Genomic DNA, 16,251 nt, shown 5'->3' on the forward strand with positions numbered 1-16,251 from the left:
CACTCGTATCGATCGCCATCACAGCGATTAGTGATATTGTCGTCATTAAAGGAATCGTTAGAGAAGAGAAACTAAGCAACAAGTTCACTAGCATTATCGTACAAAAACGGATACATGAGTTTTGCGTGGAATCCTTCGTCGGACGAGGAAGATTTGGACGAATGGACCAGGCGGGAAGGGTTCCAATGCGACACGAGCATCCTTTCTGCTGCCGACCCGGTCAATCGTGACGACATCCGGGAGAATGCTTCAACATTTGTTTCAACGGATGCGTGGGAACAGATGGGACGTTCTCCTGCGGGGCTTCCAACGTCGCTGACTCTGGATAGCAGTGACGAAGAAGAAGAGGTTGACTGGGAAGACGTTGCCGACGGGAACGGGGACTTGAAACCCGCAGCCGTCACTGCTTCCCATCAGCCCGTTACTACTAACAAATCTGTAATGATTGATTTGAGCAAAAAGACGCCAGATGTTTCACCAGTGATAGAGTCCAAAAGGAAGGCAAGGACCCGCAAAAGGTTTCGCAACGAATCTCTACCACAGTATCTACAGACGCTTCTACGGGATCTGCACCGAACCAGTTTACTTTTTCTAGCATCGCGAGCCATCTACCTTTCCAAACTCACGACTAATGATGAATTTCTTGCAGTTGCGCACAGTCTTGTTCCCTTGAGTCTCTTACACCAGCTCACGTCCACCGATACTGTGCACAGCTCGCGGGAAACAATCCCACCGACACGGCATGATTTGCGCATGTTTTGCGATTGGTATTTTGCGTTCGTACACAACGTGGACAGTCGTAGGAGACAGCAATTAGCAGCTCATCATGCGGCGGGTGCACCGACTGCTACCATACGACGGGTACGTCAACCACGGGGTAAGGCGTCGAAAGCACACTCGAACCAAGTAAGACATGTTGACGCAAATCCGATAAAAATGTTGTCGTCATCAAACGGAGACGACCCATCTGATTGTTCTCTACTAGAATATGCGGCGTATGTAGCGCTTTCTGATCATGGTGATCCACAAGCTCAAACAGTGTGGAGAAAACGAGATGTGGAATTCTCGGAACGTCATCCAACGCTACTGTTGTTAGCCATTGCTCGATCACTGGGTTGGCGAGCACGGCTGGTACAGGCAATGAATCCCATTCGATCCGACTTGGATGTTGCGCATCCAATCTTGACCTGCAGTCAAAATATTTTTGTCACTCTTTCGCACAATCTTCAACATCAAAGTCCGAGATCTGCCGCGTCCAAGCGCAAGAGAGCATCTACTACTCCAGAATTACAGACAGAGGTGACGCCAGTCGGTATGTCGTCTTCTATCTCCCAGAGAAATGTCACGGCGGATTGGGTTGAAATTCTGATCCAGGATGGGTCGACCAGGAGTGGTTTTCGTTGGATTCATGTCGATCCGGTCCAGGAACTCATCAATAGACCGGATCAAATCGAAAGGCGACTGGCTGCCATATTTTCATTGGCTGAAGGGCAGGCAACACGAAAACGTGTAGCGTTGGGGTACGCTGTTGCAGTAGAGCACGCCGTAGACGGGGTAGCACCCGTAGTAGAATCAGCCACAGGACAATTCCAGATAACGGATGTGACTCCCAGATACGCGTCAAGCTGGGTTGAGTCGCTGCGTGTTCGAGGACTGGTGCGTGGAAAGAATTCTTTGACAGAAAAAAACCTGAAAAAAAGCTGGTGGTCGATAACCTTGGCGAAACTGAATACATCTTGTGTTTCCATATACCCAGAGTTGGACCAAAGGGCTGGTGGTAGTCCCGCTGACGCAATTGTTGTAGACCAGGATTCGGGAGACAACCTGTCGTCTTTGGTCAGCTCTAGACCAAAGGTGATGGCAACAATGGAAGACCATGAATCTGAAGAGTTACAGCAGTCAGTTGAGAACGAGGCAATTCCCACCTCCAAGGCTGCCTTCAAGACTCACCCTATTTATGCTCTTCAATCTGTGCTTAATTCGACAGACGTACTCGCACCGGATGCTGGCCTTCGCATATGTGGTGTTTTCAAAGGAGAGCTTATTTACCGACGTAGCGATGTTAGTTCTGCGCTTCCGGAGAAGAAATGGCTTTACCAAGATCGCAAGGTCCGTCAAGGCGAGCAGCCGATCAAGCGTGTGAAGGCACGCAGAAAGACAACCCCGACCAAAGCATTTCAAGCATTGACTTCATACGGGGTAGGGTCGTCCAATGACGGTAGTGAGGAAAGACGAGCTGCCGATATTGCTCAAGGCTCGCAGCCTCTCGATGACGGGATGGTGGATCTTTTTGCGATTTGGCAGACAGATCCATGGTCTCCTATCCCGATTGGCCCCAACGATGCCATTCCGGTAAACATTTATAACAACATCGAACTGGAGTTGCTAAATCCTGGGCTCGTACACATCGACCAACGTGGCGCATCGATTGTGGCTAAGAAACTCGGGATTTCCTACGCCCCTTGTTTGCTAGGCTTTGAAGGTCACGGTAGTAACCGGACTCCTACCATACGAGGGATTGTCGTGCACGCTCATAACGAACAAATAGTCCGCGAAGCCCATGTTGAAGCTACGTCGCATCAGATGCAAGTCGACGAAGACAATCGTCGACATGCGGCGTTACTTCGATGGAAAAAGCTAATGGTCGGAATTCTGACGAAAGATCGCTTAGAGCGTGACTACACATAATACAAAAAATACTTCCAAATTTTGCCATACTAAAAGATATTGTATATTAATCTCGTCCCAAAGGGCGCCCCCCACCTCCCCAGGTATAGCCTCCTCCTCCAACTGCCGCAGTATTCTGTGCAGGCGCCGCGTTGCCAAGACCAGCAATCCGGGCTCCACCACCTTGGGGAGGCGCTACTGCCTCCACCGTGGGACGATACTCACCAATACCAAAGGCATCGATTAAAAAACGTGGAGTGTGTAAGATATCTTTGCCCTGCACTTGAGGAACGACGTCCACCAAAAAGTAGTAAATATGTCCACACATGAGCCCATGTAGCTGATCTGCGTATGGATTTCCCATAAAAACTGTCAAGGCCAAATGAGCGAATGGCAAGTAGTTTCCTGGTACAGGCATACCCCAGATATTGGCTTGGGCGGTGGGATTGCGTCGGCTCCACGTGTATAAAACGTAAGAAATCATGTTTTGGCAAAATATCGGAGGCAAGCCCAGAATGGCGGTAACAAGAGGGAAAGTTATCAACATGATTGCTGCTCCAAACATGAGCATGAATGCGAAATCTGCGGTCCCACCTCCTGCGCCAGTATTGTAGGGACCACCAGCTTCGTACTGTCTGGAAAAAGTCACCAACATGTAACAAGAAATCATGGTGTTCATACTGAACGGACCCGCGTACAAAAAGCACGAAAGAAGTCTCCACAGCTCAAATTTGTATCGCACGAGGGGCCAAACAAAGGCACATTGACCGGAGGAAATAATCTCAAAATTGGCCGCCAGGGTCACAGCAATGGTAGCTCCGAACCAGTACCGTGTCACGACGGGTAAAGACTTGAACCACTGATCTGGCCCAGCAGCATCGGCAACACCTTGCACTGGTTGAGCAAACGGCATGCTATTCTAAGCTCAATTGTTAATGTTATGTTTTGAAAGAACACTTCGGAATAAATACTGACATTGATAGAGAAACATGTCTCTCGTATTTCATGATTTTGTTTTCGGTGACTTGCCGCAGTTCGGTAATTGTAAAGCGAAACTATCCTGGAAAAAGATTTATTTTTATATTGCCACGGTTTTGTTGCACAGTATGTAAATGTCTCGGGGGAATAGCTCAGTTGGTAGAGCGATCGCTTCGCATGCGATAGGTCGCGGGTTCGATTCCCTCTTTCTCCAATTTTTGATAGACGAGGGATGACGTGTCTCTAACGCTGTTCCATTTTTCTTTGGTTTGCGTCGGTACTCGAATCCGCCGTACATGCGACGAACGTGAAACATCCAAAAGCTGCTTTACATTATTCACTGTCAGCCAACACCCAAGATCACCAACCTACATAGCGATACTCTTTTGTTGTGTCTAGCACATCTTCTCCAATCTCTTTTTCCATAGGCAGCATTGACTAAAATGATTTCCTCCCAAATAATTAGAACATTGCGACTTTCAACCGAACGCTCATTGAAACATGGGCGAATGAACTATGCAATCCCATGGGCAGATGGTATGGCACGGATATCCGCTACGGTTCACCCGCAGGTTGCTGCTCCTTGTTTTCCTTATAAGCAGCAACAGCAAGCTTTCTTTTCGTCGGACACGCACGACGACTTTGCTCCCAAACGCAAGGCTGTCAGTGGAGAAGAGGAGGCCTTGAAAATGATTAAAGAGCATGTGGATAGCAACCGAGTGATGTTGTATATGAAGGGTAATCCAAGTATGCCCATGTGTGGTTTTTCTGCCAAGGTGGTGCAAGTTTTGCAAAGCGAGGGAGTTGACTTCTCCTCGGTTAACATTTTAGATTACCCCGCGATCAGGGAAGGAATCAAGAAGTTTAGTGAATGGCCGACGATCCCTCAGTTGTATGTGAACGGTGAATTTATTGGTGGATGCGATATTGTTTTGGCCATGCACGAATCCGGAGAATTGAAAGATCTTCTTACCGAGGAGGAAAAGTGATGGGCGTCACGAAATTGTGGCAATGAAGTTTATAATGTAATTGTGTTAATCCAGAATGTCTACTAGATAAGGCGCTCAATATCTAATTCGCTGAGGGCCACGCGCGCAACTTGAATCAATGATTCTTTTCCGTCGCGCGGTTGTCGCTCATCCAAGTACAAGCGGAAATCCGCGAAAGATTCCAGGCGATAGAAAACGTCGATAAATGCTTGCCATCCCAACCAGATCGCTGACGACTGAGCCAAGCTAATGGGAGAATCGTATGCCTTCAGCCGCTCTCCAATGAGGCTATAGGCATATACAATGGTTGCATCAATGCTATCCAAGATAAAGCAAGTATTTGACAGAAGCGTAGAAGCCATGGAACTCGATTGTAAGTAAATCGCTGTTTTGCTCGCACCTACAACCATTAGTTGGTAGAAATTGATCAGCTGTACCCGGCGGGAGTTGATGACCGAGTCGAATAGTATAGGAATGCATCGAGGGCGAACAAAGATCTTCATCTGAACAGCAAGCTGCTCACCTTGCCGGAAGACATGCTCGACATTCAAAGAGTTTCCCGTTTTGCCGTCATAGAAGCGGGTGTAGTCAATACGTACCTCGCCCGTCCGAGTATCAAACAGCATCCCGCACCATTGGAAGATGCTACCGGCTTGAGCAACCAGGAACAGATCGGAGTTTCCTTCACTTCGGATGGAAATGTCAACGCTCGATTGACTTTTTTCTTTGTGTATTTGAACTCCCAGTCTCGGTTCACCTTCTATCATCGTTTTCAGAAAGCTTGTTATCGAGGGCTTGTGTGTAGTTATGAGCAAAAAGTCATCTACCATTCGAGCCAACAAGCTATTGTGCGAAACGTTTGGTGCCCCTGTCGTGTCGTTGCAGGTCTCAAAATATTGAGGCAAAAGAATTTTTTCAATGCGTCCGTAGTAAAAATTGCATAGTAGCGAAGACAGCACACTCCCTTGAGGTATACCAGTCGATTGTAAAAGATATCGATCGCCGTACCGACCTTTCGCGACGACAAGATGGCAAGTCAGATGCTCTCGTAGCTGCTTCAAGATCTGCTCCTTCCTCACAACTCCGCCACCGACTCCGTCTACAAAAACACACCTATGATGTTTATTGCCGAGATACTGCACAGTGTGATAAAATGGATCGAAAGATTCCGGTGGTCCAACTATTGTCTTCGTTCGTTTTACAACACGCGACATGCTTTCCAAATGATAGAGAAGATTGTAGCGTTGGATCAAATATGTTTCCTCAGATAAAATACTCGAGACAATATCCAACAGGCGTTCCTGGTTGATATTGTCGTAGCAGTGCTCGATATCAACACTTCCAAAGTATAGCTGCATGGAGTTCTTTCTCGGTGCAACTTCATCAATTAGTTTTCGGTATCGAGGATAAAAGTAGTGAAGGCCATGGACGCCAGCTCCAAAATTACCTCTGTCTTTCTCATGCTCGTACTTCAGCACAGCGAAAGCTTCGCTTAATACCGTGTTCGTTGATAATGATGACATGGCTGCGTGCGGTATCGGCGAGCTTTTCCCATGCATCTCCGACTGTTCAAGCTTACACTTTTTTGGGGGTGGTTGCTTATCCATTTTGCCAACAGGTCCAGCGTTTTCTTCGCAATGAATGTGAAGCGCTGGAGGAGTTCCTTTTTCAGCTAAAATCTTCTCGCGTTTACAGAGCATAGCAATAGGGCGGACGCCATTCTCTTTCGGAAGCAACCGTAGCCTGGAAAATCCCATATCTTGTTCTAGTACGCGGGCACGTGCCTCGTCTTTGCTTATCTCTGTATATTGACTCTTAAGGAATTTTTCCATTGCCAAAGCACGAAACATTGACCAAACTGGCTTGCGGTAGTAAAGCACTTGTTTCCCACTGAATTCGCTTTCAGTCACATGAAAGGTCGATTTTAACAGCGGGAGGACGAAATCTAGCATCACCCACCGAGCAACACACAACAGATTCCGTTCCGCTTGTTGGTGTTCGTGACTATGTAGACTTCGCCCATTCCCTACCAGCCAAGGTACCTTGGTGACTCGAATACCGTCCGTAAGCATGCGATTGCTCATTTTCTCTTGTCGACGAAGCTTCACAAATGTTTCCACATGCTCCATAAAATGATCCGTGTTAAGACTGGATCCCCAAAGTGCTACTGGAAATATCTGCTTCAAGACCGACTTTAGAAACGATACGACTTCTGCGGCTGCACTGAATGCCTTTGAGAGATCTTCAAGAGCAACCGATCCTTTCGGTTTCTGACAGACTTCCGGCAACGGGCAATATCGATCCAGAATCCTTTTCAAATTGCATCTTTTGTAGTTCCGAAAAATTTCGTGGCAGATAGGGTATCCCAATTTCCGAATGCGTTTCAAACACTTTCCTGAATTGATATCAAGAAGTTCGTTCAACAAGAGCTCAGGATCCGTCGGTCCGTTTAGAACATGAATGGAAGGTAGACCCACCAACGGTGTATATGATTCACGATAAAACAAATCCTTTCGCGGCAGTATGCTTGCAGACAAAAGATGTTTCGCTTTCTCCAGCTCGACTAAAGTAGCTTGAGGGCGTCTGCGTTTGCGCTTCTTAAGTCCTGCCACTCCCTCTTGAATAGTAGAACGTCCTTGTGCTGGCGGACCAGTCAGCTGCAAGAAATTTTCGCTTGCGACAGTTGATTCAGACGTAATTGGAATAAAAATACTTGTGTGTAGCAACAGAGCACGCAGTACGTTGTCGCCCACCAAACGATGAAGTGAAGCAAATAGGGAACTCGACTTGCAAAAGTCGACGTTGTTATTGAGCTGCAACATATGAACACCGGAAGGCATGTTCCGAGACGACTGCGCGCCCGTCAAAATATGAAAATCCGAAGGTACGGTATACCCTTGAGAAAGAAGATTGCGTCCATCTTTCCGGTGGCGGCGTAACCTTTGCCTGCGCTGGACCAAAGACCACACTACATCATCTACCAAACTGGAAAGATGCTCTTGAACAATTCCTTGTTCTTTTTCGATTCGCTTGAAAGAAGGAAGTGGTACGACGAAAGAATTTGAAAGCTGGAGGTGTTCTGAAAGCGACCTGTCCAACAGGAGCTTGTTGCATAAGCCTGGAACGTACCGACGCAGAAATTCCGGGAAAGGCAGGACATCGATATCAGAGCCAAAAAGTGCCCTTAAAGTCGAACGTTCTTGTAAGCATGACTGCTGCGTCACCTTGTTTACGGCTTGCATGGAAGCTGATTCATGAAGCGAGTTGGTGACGACGCTCATTATGGTCTTCCCCTTTTAATTTCAGTCGTTTTGCCACCAACCAACACTACTTTTGGATGGATCCGTAAACTGTAAAATAAAAAAATGCCGTTCTCGAACTGCCTGCTTTACATATAATTTGTGTTGATCCAACTCCTGGTAAGGACAACGTCTCACCAGAAGTTCAATCGCCTACTGCTAAAAGCCAAGTCGCTTCCGTCCCACACACAACGAATCACAGCCCCACAGTCCCTACGAATATCCAAGAGTACAATATAGACTCATAATCTTCGTAGTTCATCGTTTTCCTGACTTCGATCTCCATCGTCGGTTTGTGTTCATCAATAATTTGACTCCGGCTTCATAGCGATAAATAGACCGTTCTGCGGAAACATAAAAAAATAGGCGGGAACACTTCACAGACTAGCGAGATGACGCGAAGACTATAGTATCGGTCTCTCTCCAAAATGAGACCATTTACAATTGATCTATATTGCTGATAGCGACTTGTCGTGCAACAACTTCAGCCCTCTTCTGCTCGATACAATTTCCAATAGGATATCCAATCCTGGAGGTACGCTGAGACGACTTTCCCTAGCAGCGGGACACATTCGACAACCTTGTTGACTCGAGTCACACCTATTGTAGTTCCACGTTCCCAAATGGGAGAACGCAAGACATACAGGAAAAGCCGCAAGCGTCGTCGCTCTCGTTCCTCGTGGGTAGCTTTGTTGCCAGAATCGTAACAGTTGTAGAGCGCTACAAGCGATAAGATATCAGCGCCTAAGGAGAGTAGCCACGCATTCCACAGAGAACCCACTCTGTCGACATTGTTTGATTCGGCTTGAGCCCAAAACAGAGGGCGAAAAATATAGAGAAGTTCCCCGATCAAAGCCTTGCTCTTATCTCGTTGGCTGCTGTGACCAATTTTATGATGTACACCAGGGTTTGCAATGGCCTCCGACTTTGAAATCACCCGGCGACCTGTTCTAGTTCCGACGTAATGGAGACGCTGAAGTCGCGAACATTCTTCCTGAATCGTCGGAACCGGCGGTGTATGGAACATACCTCCCTTTTGTATTAGCCCAGGCAGCAAATGTGCACCATCAGCCTTCATTTTCCGCCAATATCGATACAGTAAAATCAAACGGAGCACGCAGCGACTTTGCTCTACCACGAGCCGGACTCTGACTTGTCGATGAGAAGTGGCGTTCCGATCACTCGATCGAACAAGCTCCTGAGCGATCGGACTTATGCATTGAAGTGCACTCAGCGCCACACGAATTCTCCGATTCCAAAGTTGCTCTGTGTATGATCCTCGTATTGCAACTGTCGCTCCGTAGCTGTAGATATCGTTGGTCCCGTTGTCGATTTCCTTCGTCGAGCTATACATAGCCACGTCCACGGCAAGCCTTTGAAGTTCGAGCAATCCCCACACCACTTCTCGCCAGCGAGACGGAAACGACGACGATTCAGTGTCGCCAACGCTATCAGCATTTCGGTGCGGAAACCACCACAACAGTCGACTCACAACATCGTCTGCCAGTTCTAGTGCAACTCGCTTAAGAGGATCGTTGACCCACTGTTGATAAAGAGACCACAAATTGAACCCATTGCTTGCCGTTCGAGATGCCGAGAATATTTCTGTTCTGTCGTGGTCGGCGGAAACTGTATCGCTTAATTCGATTGATTCTACGACGACGGTGTCACCCAAGTCAGAACTGTTGGGAGATACAGATGCCGCGGCTGCATGATCCATCGTAGACAGCTAGTAACCATCAAAATAAACTTGGGTGCAATGGATGGTGAGTTCGACAGTTTTTACATCGACAAGAGTATCATGAAATGAGGAAACTTTCTCCGGGTAATCCTCAGGTTTTATCCCGACAAGTCCCAGACACGAGCGACTTTAACATGTAAAATATCTCCCAAACAGTTACAACGAAAAAACGACACAAAGTATGGTACTTCTGCTAACTCTAATTGTGAACCCTTTACAATTGCTGTAAAGAGCTATTTTTGCGATTGATTATCGCCCAAATACAGAATTTTACCGTCGCTTAATCTTCAAGTCTTCGAACGAGGACCCCCTTTGATGACTCACAGCACAGTTGCATGCATGACTGAGAAGTGGGTGTAGCAAATGTTTTGGTAGTTATCCTTACGTTGTTTATATCCAGTAGCAACCTGTAGGCCAAGGGAACTCCGAATCGTCCTTTCCGATGTCGGCCGTGATATCCGGTCGGTTCCTCGTGCAGGGAGACCGCAATCGCCATCGTGGCCGTCTCCTAGATCCTTCCCCTCTTCTGATATCGACGGAGCCACTTTCTTTCTGGGGAGGTATTGATCCCTTGTCCGGAATTGTGATTGACTCGACCCATCCATTGGCCGGACAGTCCGTCACTGATACAATACTCTGTCTACCCTCGGGTCGTGGGTCCTGTACCGCATCTCAGGTACTACTGGAGCTTATTCTCAATGGCATTGCTCCTCGTGCAATTGTCCTACGTGATGTCGACGGATTAGCTGCGGTGGGGGCTTTGATTGCACAGGAGGTTTTCCTGGAGGCTTCAATGGATATTCTGCACATAGGAAAGGAAGGATATCATGCGATACTTTGTTCGTCAAACTCGCACGGTGTGATATCTTCAAACGGGGAGCTTGCTCTAAGTAGAGACGTCGAATCGCTTACCCGGACGGTATTCAAGCCGCATACTATAGTAAAAAAAGCAATTGATGCGTCCAATCTGTCATTTACTAACGAAGAACAAAAAATGTTGGAAGATTGTGACTCTGAAGCAGCACAAATGGCGCTACGGGTCCTATTTCACTATGCCCACATGACGAGCCCCCCGAATACAGTACCGACATATTTGAAAGTCACCAAAGCGCACATTGATGGATGTACGTATATTGGCCCGGGAGGTCTCGCCTTTTGCCAACGCCTTGTCAAAGCCAAAGGCCATGTTTCTGTTCCCACCACCCTTAATTCTATGTCGGCTGATCGTCAACGCTGGCAAGTCTTGGGTGTGCCGACGAAATATGCCCACAATGCGATTGCGTTGGGTGACGCTTACCTGCAGCTGGGCTGTTTGCACTCTTTCACGTGTGCACCCTATATTTTGAACAATCCACCCACGCTTGGTGAGCATTTGGTATGGGGCGAAAGCAATGCGGTTGTTTACGCCAATTCTGTTTTAGGTGCACGAACGGAAAAGTACGCAGACTATCTAGATATTTGCTGCGCTATCGCAGGGATGGTACCTGCCGCCGGAGTTCATCTAGAAGAAAATCGACGCCCTAGGATTGTTCTGGACGCGACACCTTTGGTAGAATCGCTTGACCTGGCACTTGTAGACTTGGACATGTTTTTCCCTCTTCTGGGTCACTTATGCGGATCCCTCTCTGATGGAAACGTTCCTATTCTTTTGGGATTAGAGCCACTGTCTAGCTCCATCAGTCTAGACCATTTAAAATCGTTTTGTGCGGCGTTCGGCACAACTGCATCGTCTCCACTAATTCATATTTCCAAAGTAACGCCAGAAGCTCAGGATGAGGGAATTGTAAAAGCCTGGATCCAAGCGTGCGGAGATAAGACTGAAACGATATCGACTAGACAGTTGCGCAAGACTTTTGAGAAGCTCGATGGAGATCGCGATGGAGATGGGAAGGTCAATCTTATAGCTCTTGGAAATCCTCACTTATCTGTATCAGAATGCAGAGACTTGGTCAATCTTATCGAACTACCGCATATTTCTAACAATCATAAGGTCAAGCATCCCGAAGTCCGTGTGATTGCTTGTATGGCTAGGTCTCTTCAGTTGATAGCGGAGGAAGCAGGGTATGTGGGAAAGCTTCGTGACTTTGGGGTTGAATTCATCAATGATACGTGCTGGTGCATGCTCCTCGATGAGCCTGTGATCCCGATCGATCCCAGCTCTAAAATTTTGACGAACAGTGGCAAATATGCGCATTATGGACCCGGTCTTACTTCCCGCAAGTTTCGTTTTGGGAGTACGAGTGATTGCGTGCAGGCAGCTTTCACCGGCGTGTATCCCAACAAGGTATTTTCGGATGTTTCTCCCAGCAGTTGGTTGATGAGTAGACCTCAGATAATGCAGCGACGGACGTTCAAGACGTCGATCCATAGCATTCAGAGGATCGTGTTACTTCTAAGATAACGCTGTGTATAGTATAGCGTTCACGAGTGTATCTATCATTATATCGACGGTGCTTCATTCCCGTGTGAACAATTTCGATCATTGTCGTGTATATATTCCATTTACAGTTAATATTGGTTCGAGATCTGTGGAAGCAACAACGGCATGGGCAAAACTAAGTTTCAGCTTCACTGTCAGTTGCTCAATTTATTTTGATGTTGTAGTCAATCAATTGGAGAGCCTAGTCTGGTCAGATTTTGACGTCGCTTTCAGGCCTGGATCAAATTGATTGGTACGTTCTTCCACCACGGAGCTGTTATTTTCTTTAGAACCCGACCCTTCTTATTTTGTAGGAAAATGGCCTCTGATGTCACATGAACTTGCTTGGCTGACTGTTTCCAAAGTTCCGTTGCTACATCTCCTTCCAACACATACGCCGTTAGCTTGCCTCTTGCAAAAACCAAGCGCACACGAGGGCGATCCTCACAGATTCGAGACGCATAACTTTTTAGCTCATCGGAAGCCCACCACGGAGTCTCGAATGGAGGCATTCTAGCGATTAGGAGAGTTCCAGGTTTGACAGGAGCGCAAATGCTGTTCATCGTCAGCAAATCTAAGGGTAGGTATGCGGCTAAGAACGGAAAATGACGCAGCTGATCGAAGCGGATTGCGGCTGCGAAAACTATAGGAGCAGTCAGCAAACAAAGCAGAATCGCCACAACAATCAAAACCAAGAGTCCTGGTGCTTTTTTTAAGGCCCTCTCGTTCGAGGGCATTTCTTCCGATATCAATTCCTTTGAAAGAGGACAGTGGTCTCCACGGTCCGGAGCAGTCATTTTAGATCTGAGCTGATCGGCGTCTAGGCCCGCCTGGAGTATCTCAAGGCGTAGCTGAGAGCGCACCGTCTCATGCTGTGATTGTAGTCTTGCTAGTTTGGCTTCAGTCTCGTTTATCATTGCTCTGTGTGTCAGCTCAAGTTCTGCGCGTGCCGCTTCATTCTCCTTTTGCACTTTCGAAAGCTTGGCTTCATGCTCTGCGCATGCAGTTCGGTATCGTTGCTCCAAATCATTACATGTTGATCGGTGCTGCATTTGAACATTGGCAAAGCGCGCTTCCACCTCCATCATGGCAGCTCGATACTTTCCTTCCGACCGGGTTAGGTTCGTATCCGCAAGCTTGTACTGGTCGGAAATGTTATTGACCATAGACGTCATCTGAAAGTGACAAGTATAGAGTTGAGAGCTCTTTGCATCATGCACGTGGAAATCGTGATGAAGACTGACCTTGGCTATCTGTTTGTCTTTTACCTCCAGATCCGTTGCTCGTTTCTGCAATTCTTTCGCAAGCTTGACTAGATTCTTATCTTTGCGTTTCCGGAGTGCCTTTTCCCCCGACCAGTCAATTTGGGTCTGAGTGATGATGTCTTGCATCTTGGCAATGCGCTTCAGAAGCTGCTCCTCCGTAGCGTCGTCCAAATTTGACGCTACGCTCGGTGCATCCAGAGCGAACTGAACGGATCGTACCCTACGAGAGGGAGTTCCTGGGGATTCTCCAGTAATCGACATTGACTCGGATTGAGATTCGTCTTCATTCAAAATTCGGTTTACCAATGAAGAAGTGGATTTGAAGCCGTCAATTGCAACATCTCCAGCTCCTCCAGCGGAGCTCGGCGACGATGGACTTTCATCAGAGAACAAGATATCGTCAATGTTGCTTTTGAAGCTGACTCTGCCCTCGCCAGTCTGAACACCGTCCTCTCTTGTTGGAGAATCCATTGCCGAGATCGGCTGATTCGTATTTTCTGCCTTGTTTTCCTCGCTCATGACGGCATCGGATGAGACTCTATGAAGTCGCAACCATAAATCCTTTTCCACCACCAACCTCAACGAGAAAACCTAGCCATTCAAACATCATACGCGAGAAAATGAGAAAGTGTCGAAGAGATCATTGTGTTTTCATTGGCTAGTTTCTTTGCTAACGTATGCCCGAAAAAGGTCACAATTTGAAAGTGACTGTATTTTTTCGTAGCAAGGCGCCGGCCTGTTATATTCCGGGAATAATAGAATAAGCGCCTTATCCGCTCAACTCTAGCTAATCAATCCCATCACGCAGTCGTTTTTCTAAACGCGACGGGAATTCATCGGGGATGAAGCCGCAACCTTGTCCAACTCCGTGGACAGCGGCACAGAGTACCGGAAACATGCGTCAACTGGCTTAACTCAATATCAGCCGCAAGCAATACATAATCAATAAATCTTCTAATTACTGTTTGATACTGTTTCTAGTCCAAACACATTATACTGTTCCTTTTAAAACACGCCTTCTACGGAGATTTCGTTCTCGTAAATTTGACTCAGGGTTTGTCGTTTACGGATCAAGTGTGCCTTGCCTGCCTTGTCCACCAACACTTCTGGTGCTTCGGGAAAGCTGTTGTAGTTCTTCGTCGACATGCCGGAGCAGTACGCCCCAGAGCCATCCATCACTAGAATATCACCTACCGCTGCCGCACGAAGTTCTTGTTCCGCTAGTTGTTCCGGCTCACCCGGGGCCGGAGTCATGAGGTCCCCTGATTCACAACAATGTCCAACCACCACTACAGATTCGGTTTCATCGCCAACGTCGGCAGAATTTCCCGACCCGGGCAGAATCGTAATAGGATGCACGGCACCATACAAGCTCGGGCGCAAGACGTCCGTCATGCCGGCATCAAGCTTCAAGAAGGTGTGGCTATTCTCTCCGGTGGTGTGAACCTTGTCTTGGACCTTGGAGACGAGTGCTCCAGCCATGGCCACGAGATAAGTTCCGGGCTCAATTTCCATTTGCAATTCCCGGCCTTCCTTTTCCGCGAACTTTTTAAAGGCATCCGCCACAGGCTTCCCGATTTTCTGCAAATCTGTCGTAACTTCGCCCTTGTTGCGTCCCACCTTGTAGCCGCCACCAAGATTCATGGTTTTGACGGTGGGAAACACCTTGCAAAAGGACAAGGATTTGGTGGCAACTTGCTGCCAAATCTCCGGATCACTACCTGATCCAATATGTGTATGAATACGTTCCACTTCCAAACCGTACCTTTCCACGATATCTGGGACGGTTCCATCGGTGACGAGTTCGTGCCAAATCCCGAACGAACTGCTCGGTCCGCCGACATTAGTTTTACTGAATCCAGTGGTACTCGCGGAGAAGCCTCCCGACCCCACTCCCGGATTCACTCGGACGCCCACCTTCGCACCTTTTCCAGCATAGTGCTCACCGAACCGCTCTAGCTGCGAGACGGAACAAGCATTGAGCTTGACACCCATATCAACCAGTGCCGCAAAGTCTTCGGGCAACTCCTGCGTACTCAGGGAGATATTTTCGGCCGGAACACCGGCATCCATCGCCCGGCGTACTTCGAAACCGGAAGATGCGTCAACGTGAATATTTTTCGAGTGAAAATACTTGAGAATGGACGCGTTGGGACAGGCTTTCATGGCGTAGCGTACCGTCAGTCCGTACGCGTTGGGAAAAGCTAGACAGGCATCGGCGGCTTCCTCCAGCTTGTCGATACTGTACGCGTACAGAGGTGTCCCACCGGCGGCATCAATGCAGGCCTTGGCAGTTTCGGGCGTCAAAAAGATAGACTGTAACGGATTCGTCGTAGCAGACAAGGTCGATGATGACGAGGAGTATCGCCGCGTAAGCAAAGCGGGAGCAAACGCGGCAGTGCTTCCGGCTGTGTAAACTGAGCAGAGCAGAGCAGCAGTAGACATTCTCATCGTGGAAGTGCTTTGGTGCGTGTGGAAGGAAGGAGATTGAGGATAAACGAAAACCCAAGACTGTTAGTGTGCGTTTAGGAGTAAGCAAGAAATTGCAACGGGTGTGGCAGGTTCACTGTCCCAAGCGTCTTCGGCCGCTCACTGTCTGTCAACTTTCTTCCACACGAAGTCACAGTCAGTGCTTTTTGTGCGTTTGTATCCGATGGCCGATGGCGTCCACTTCGGCCGAGTCGATGCCTGTCTGGGCTGGTGGGACGGAAGGAACGCGCGGCCCCAGTCGAGGCGTTTACGGCCAAAGACTAGGTTATGTTTACTTGGACACGTAGGAATGAGCGCATATCCCGTTTCCGAACGTCGTAGTAGCATAAGCAGTAACTGACTGTGACATTTATGGGATTTGTTGTTTCGTCATCCAAGTGACTAACGCAAGTTCTCTTAGGGA

At 47.9% G+C, this 16,251-nt stretch overlaps 7 protein-coding genes across 7 annotated transcripts; 3 read left to right on the forward strand and 4 right to left on the reverse strand.

Annotated features, from left to right (window-relative positions):
* Positions 1-114: 114 nt before the first annotated feature.
* Positions 115-2,688, forward strand: RAD4 (xeroderma pigmentosum group; the record flags this gene model as incomplete). The annotated part of the gene is made up of 1 exon (XM_002181543.1): positions 115-2,688. The coding sequence occupies one exon, from the start codon at positions 115-117 to the stop codon at positions 2,686-2,688; it is 2,574 nt and encodes an 857-aa protein (XP_002181579.1).
* Positions 2,689-2,734: 46 nt separating this feature from the next.
* On the reverse strand, positions 2,735-3,580 carry hDer1-2 (predicted protein; the record flags this gene model as incomplete). Its single annotated transcript, XM_002181713.1, has 1 exon — positions 2,735-3,580. One exon carries the CDS (start codon positions 3,578-3,580, stop codon positions 2,735-2,737), a length of 846 nt encoding a protein of 281 aa, XP_002181749.1.
* Positions 3,581-4,184: 604 nt separating this feature from the next.
* On the forward strand, positions 4,185-4,634 carry GLRXM1 (glutaredoxin; the record flags this gene model as incomplete). The annotated part of the gene is made up of 1 exon (XM_002181544.1): positions 4,185-4,634. The coding sequence occupies one exon, from the start codon at positions 4,185-4,187 to the stop codon at positions 4,632-4,634; it is 450 nt and encodes a 149-aa protein (XP_002181580.1).
* Positions 4,635-8,417: 3,783 nt separating this feature from the next.
* Positions 8,418-9,686, reverse strand: PHATRDRAFT_47406 (predicted protein; the record flags this gene model as incomplete). The annotated part of the gene is made up of 1 exon (XM_002181714.1): positions 8,418-9,686. Exon 1 carries the CDS (start codon positions 9,651-9,653, stop codon positions 8,418-8,420), a length of 1,236 nt encoding a protein of 411 aa, XP_002181750.1. The 5' UTR covers positions 9,654-9,686.
* A 430-nt stretch (positions 9,687-10,116) lies between these two features.
* PHATRDRAFT_47407 (predicted protein) lies at positions 10,117-12,075 on the forward strand (the record flags this gene model as incomplete). The annotated part of the gene is made up of 1 exon (XM_002181545.1): positions 10,117-12,075. The coding sequence occupies one exon, from the start codon at positions 10,117-10,119 to the stop codon at positions 12,073-12,075; it is 1,959 nt and encodes a 652-aa protein (XP_002181581.1).
* Positions 12,076-13,089: 1,014 nt separating this feature from the next.
* Positions 13,090-13,961, reverse strand: PHATRDRAFT_47408 (predicted protein; the record flags this gene model as incomplete). Its single annotated transcript, XM_002181715.1, has 2 exons — positions 13,338-13,961; positions 13,090-13,268 (listed from the first exon to the last, which is right to left on the reverse strand). Coding segments are annotated over exons 1-2 (717 nt in total), but the record flags the coding sequence as incomplete, so codon positions are not given.
* A 402-nt stretch (positions 13,962-14,363) lies between these two features.
* On the reverse strand, positions 14,364-16,005 carry PHATRDRAFT_21592 (diaminopimelate decarboxylase; the record flags this gene model as incomplete). The annotated part of the gene is made up of 1 exon (XM_002181716.1): positions 14,364-16,005. The coding sequence occupies exon 1, from the start codon at positions 15,807-15,809 to the stop codon at positions 14,364-14,366; it is 1,446 nt and encodes a 481-aa protein (XP_002181752.1). The 5' UTR covers positions 15,810-16,005.
* Positions 16,006-16,251: the final 246 nt, after the last annotated feature.

This window comes from Phaeodactylum tricornutum, chromosome 13, assembly GCF_000150955.2.
Source record: "Phaeodactylum tricornutum CCAP 1055/1 chromosome 13, whole genome shotgun sequence".
Classification (NCBI taxonomy): domain Eukaryota; phylum Bacillariophyta; class Bacillariophyceae; order Surirellales; family Neidiaceae; genus Phaeodactylum; species Phaeodactylum tricornutum.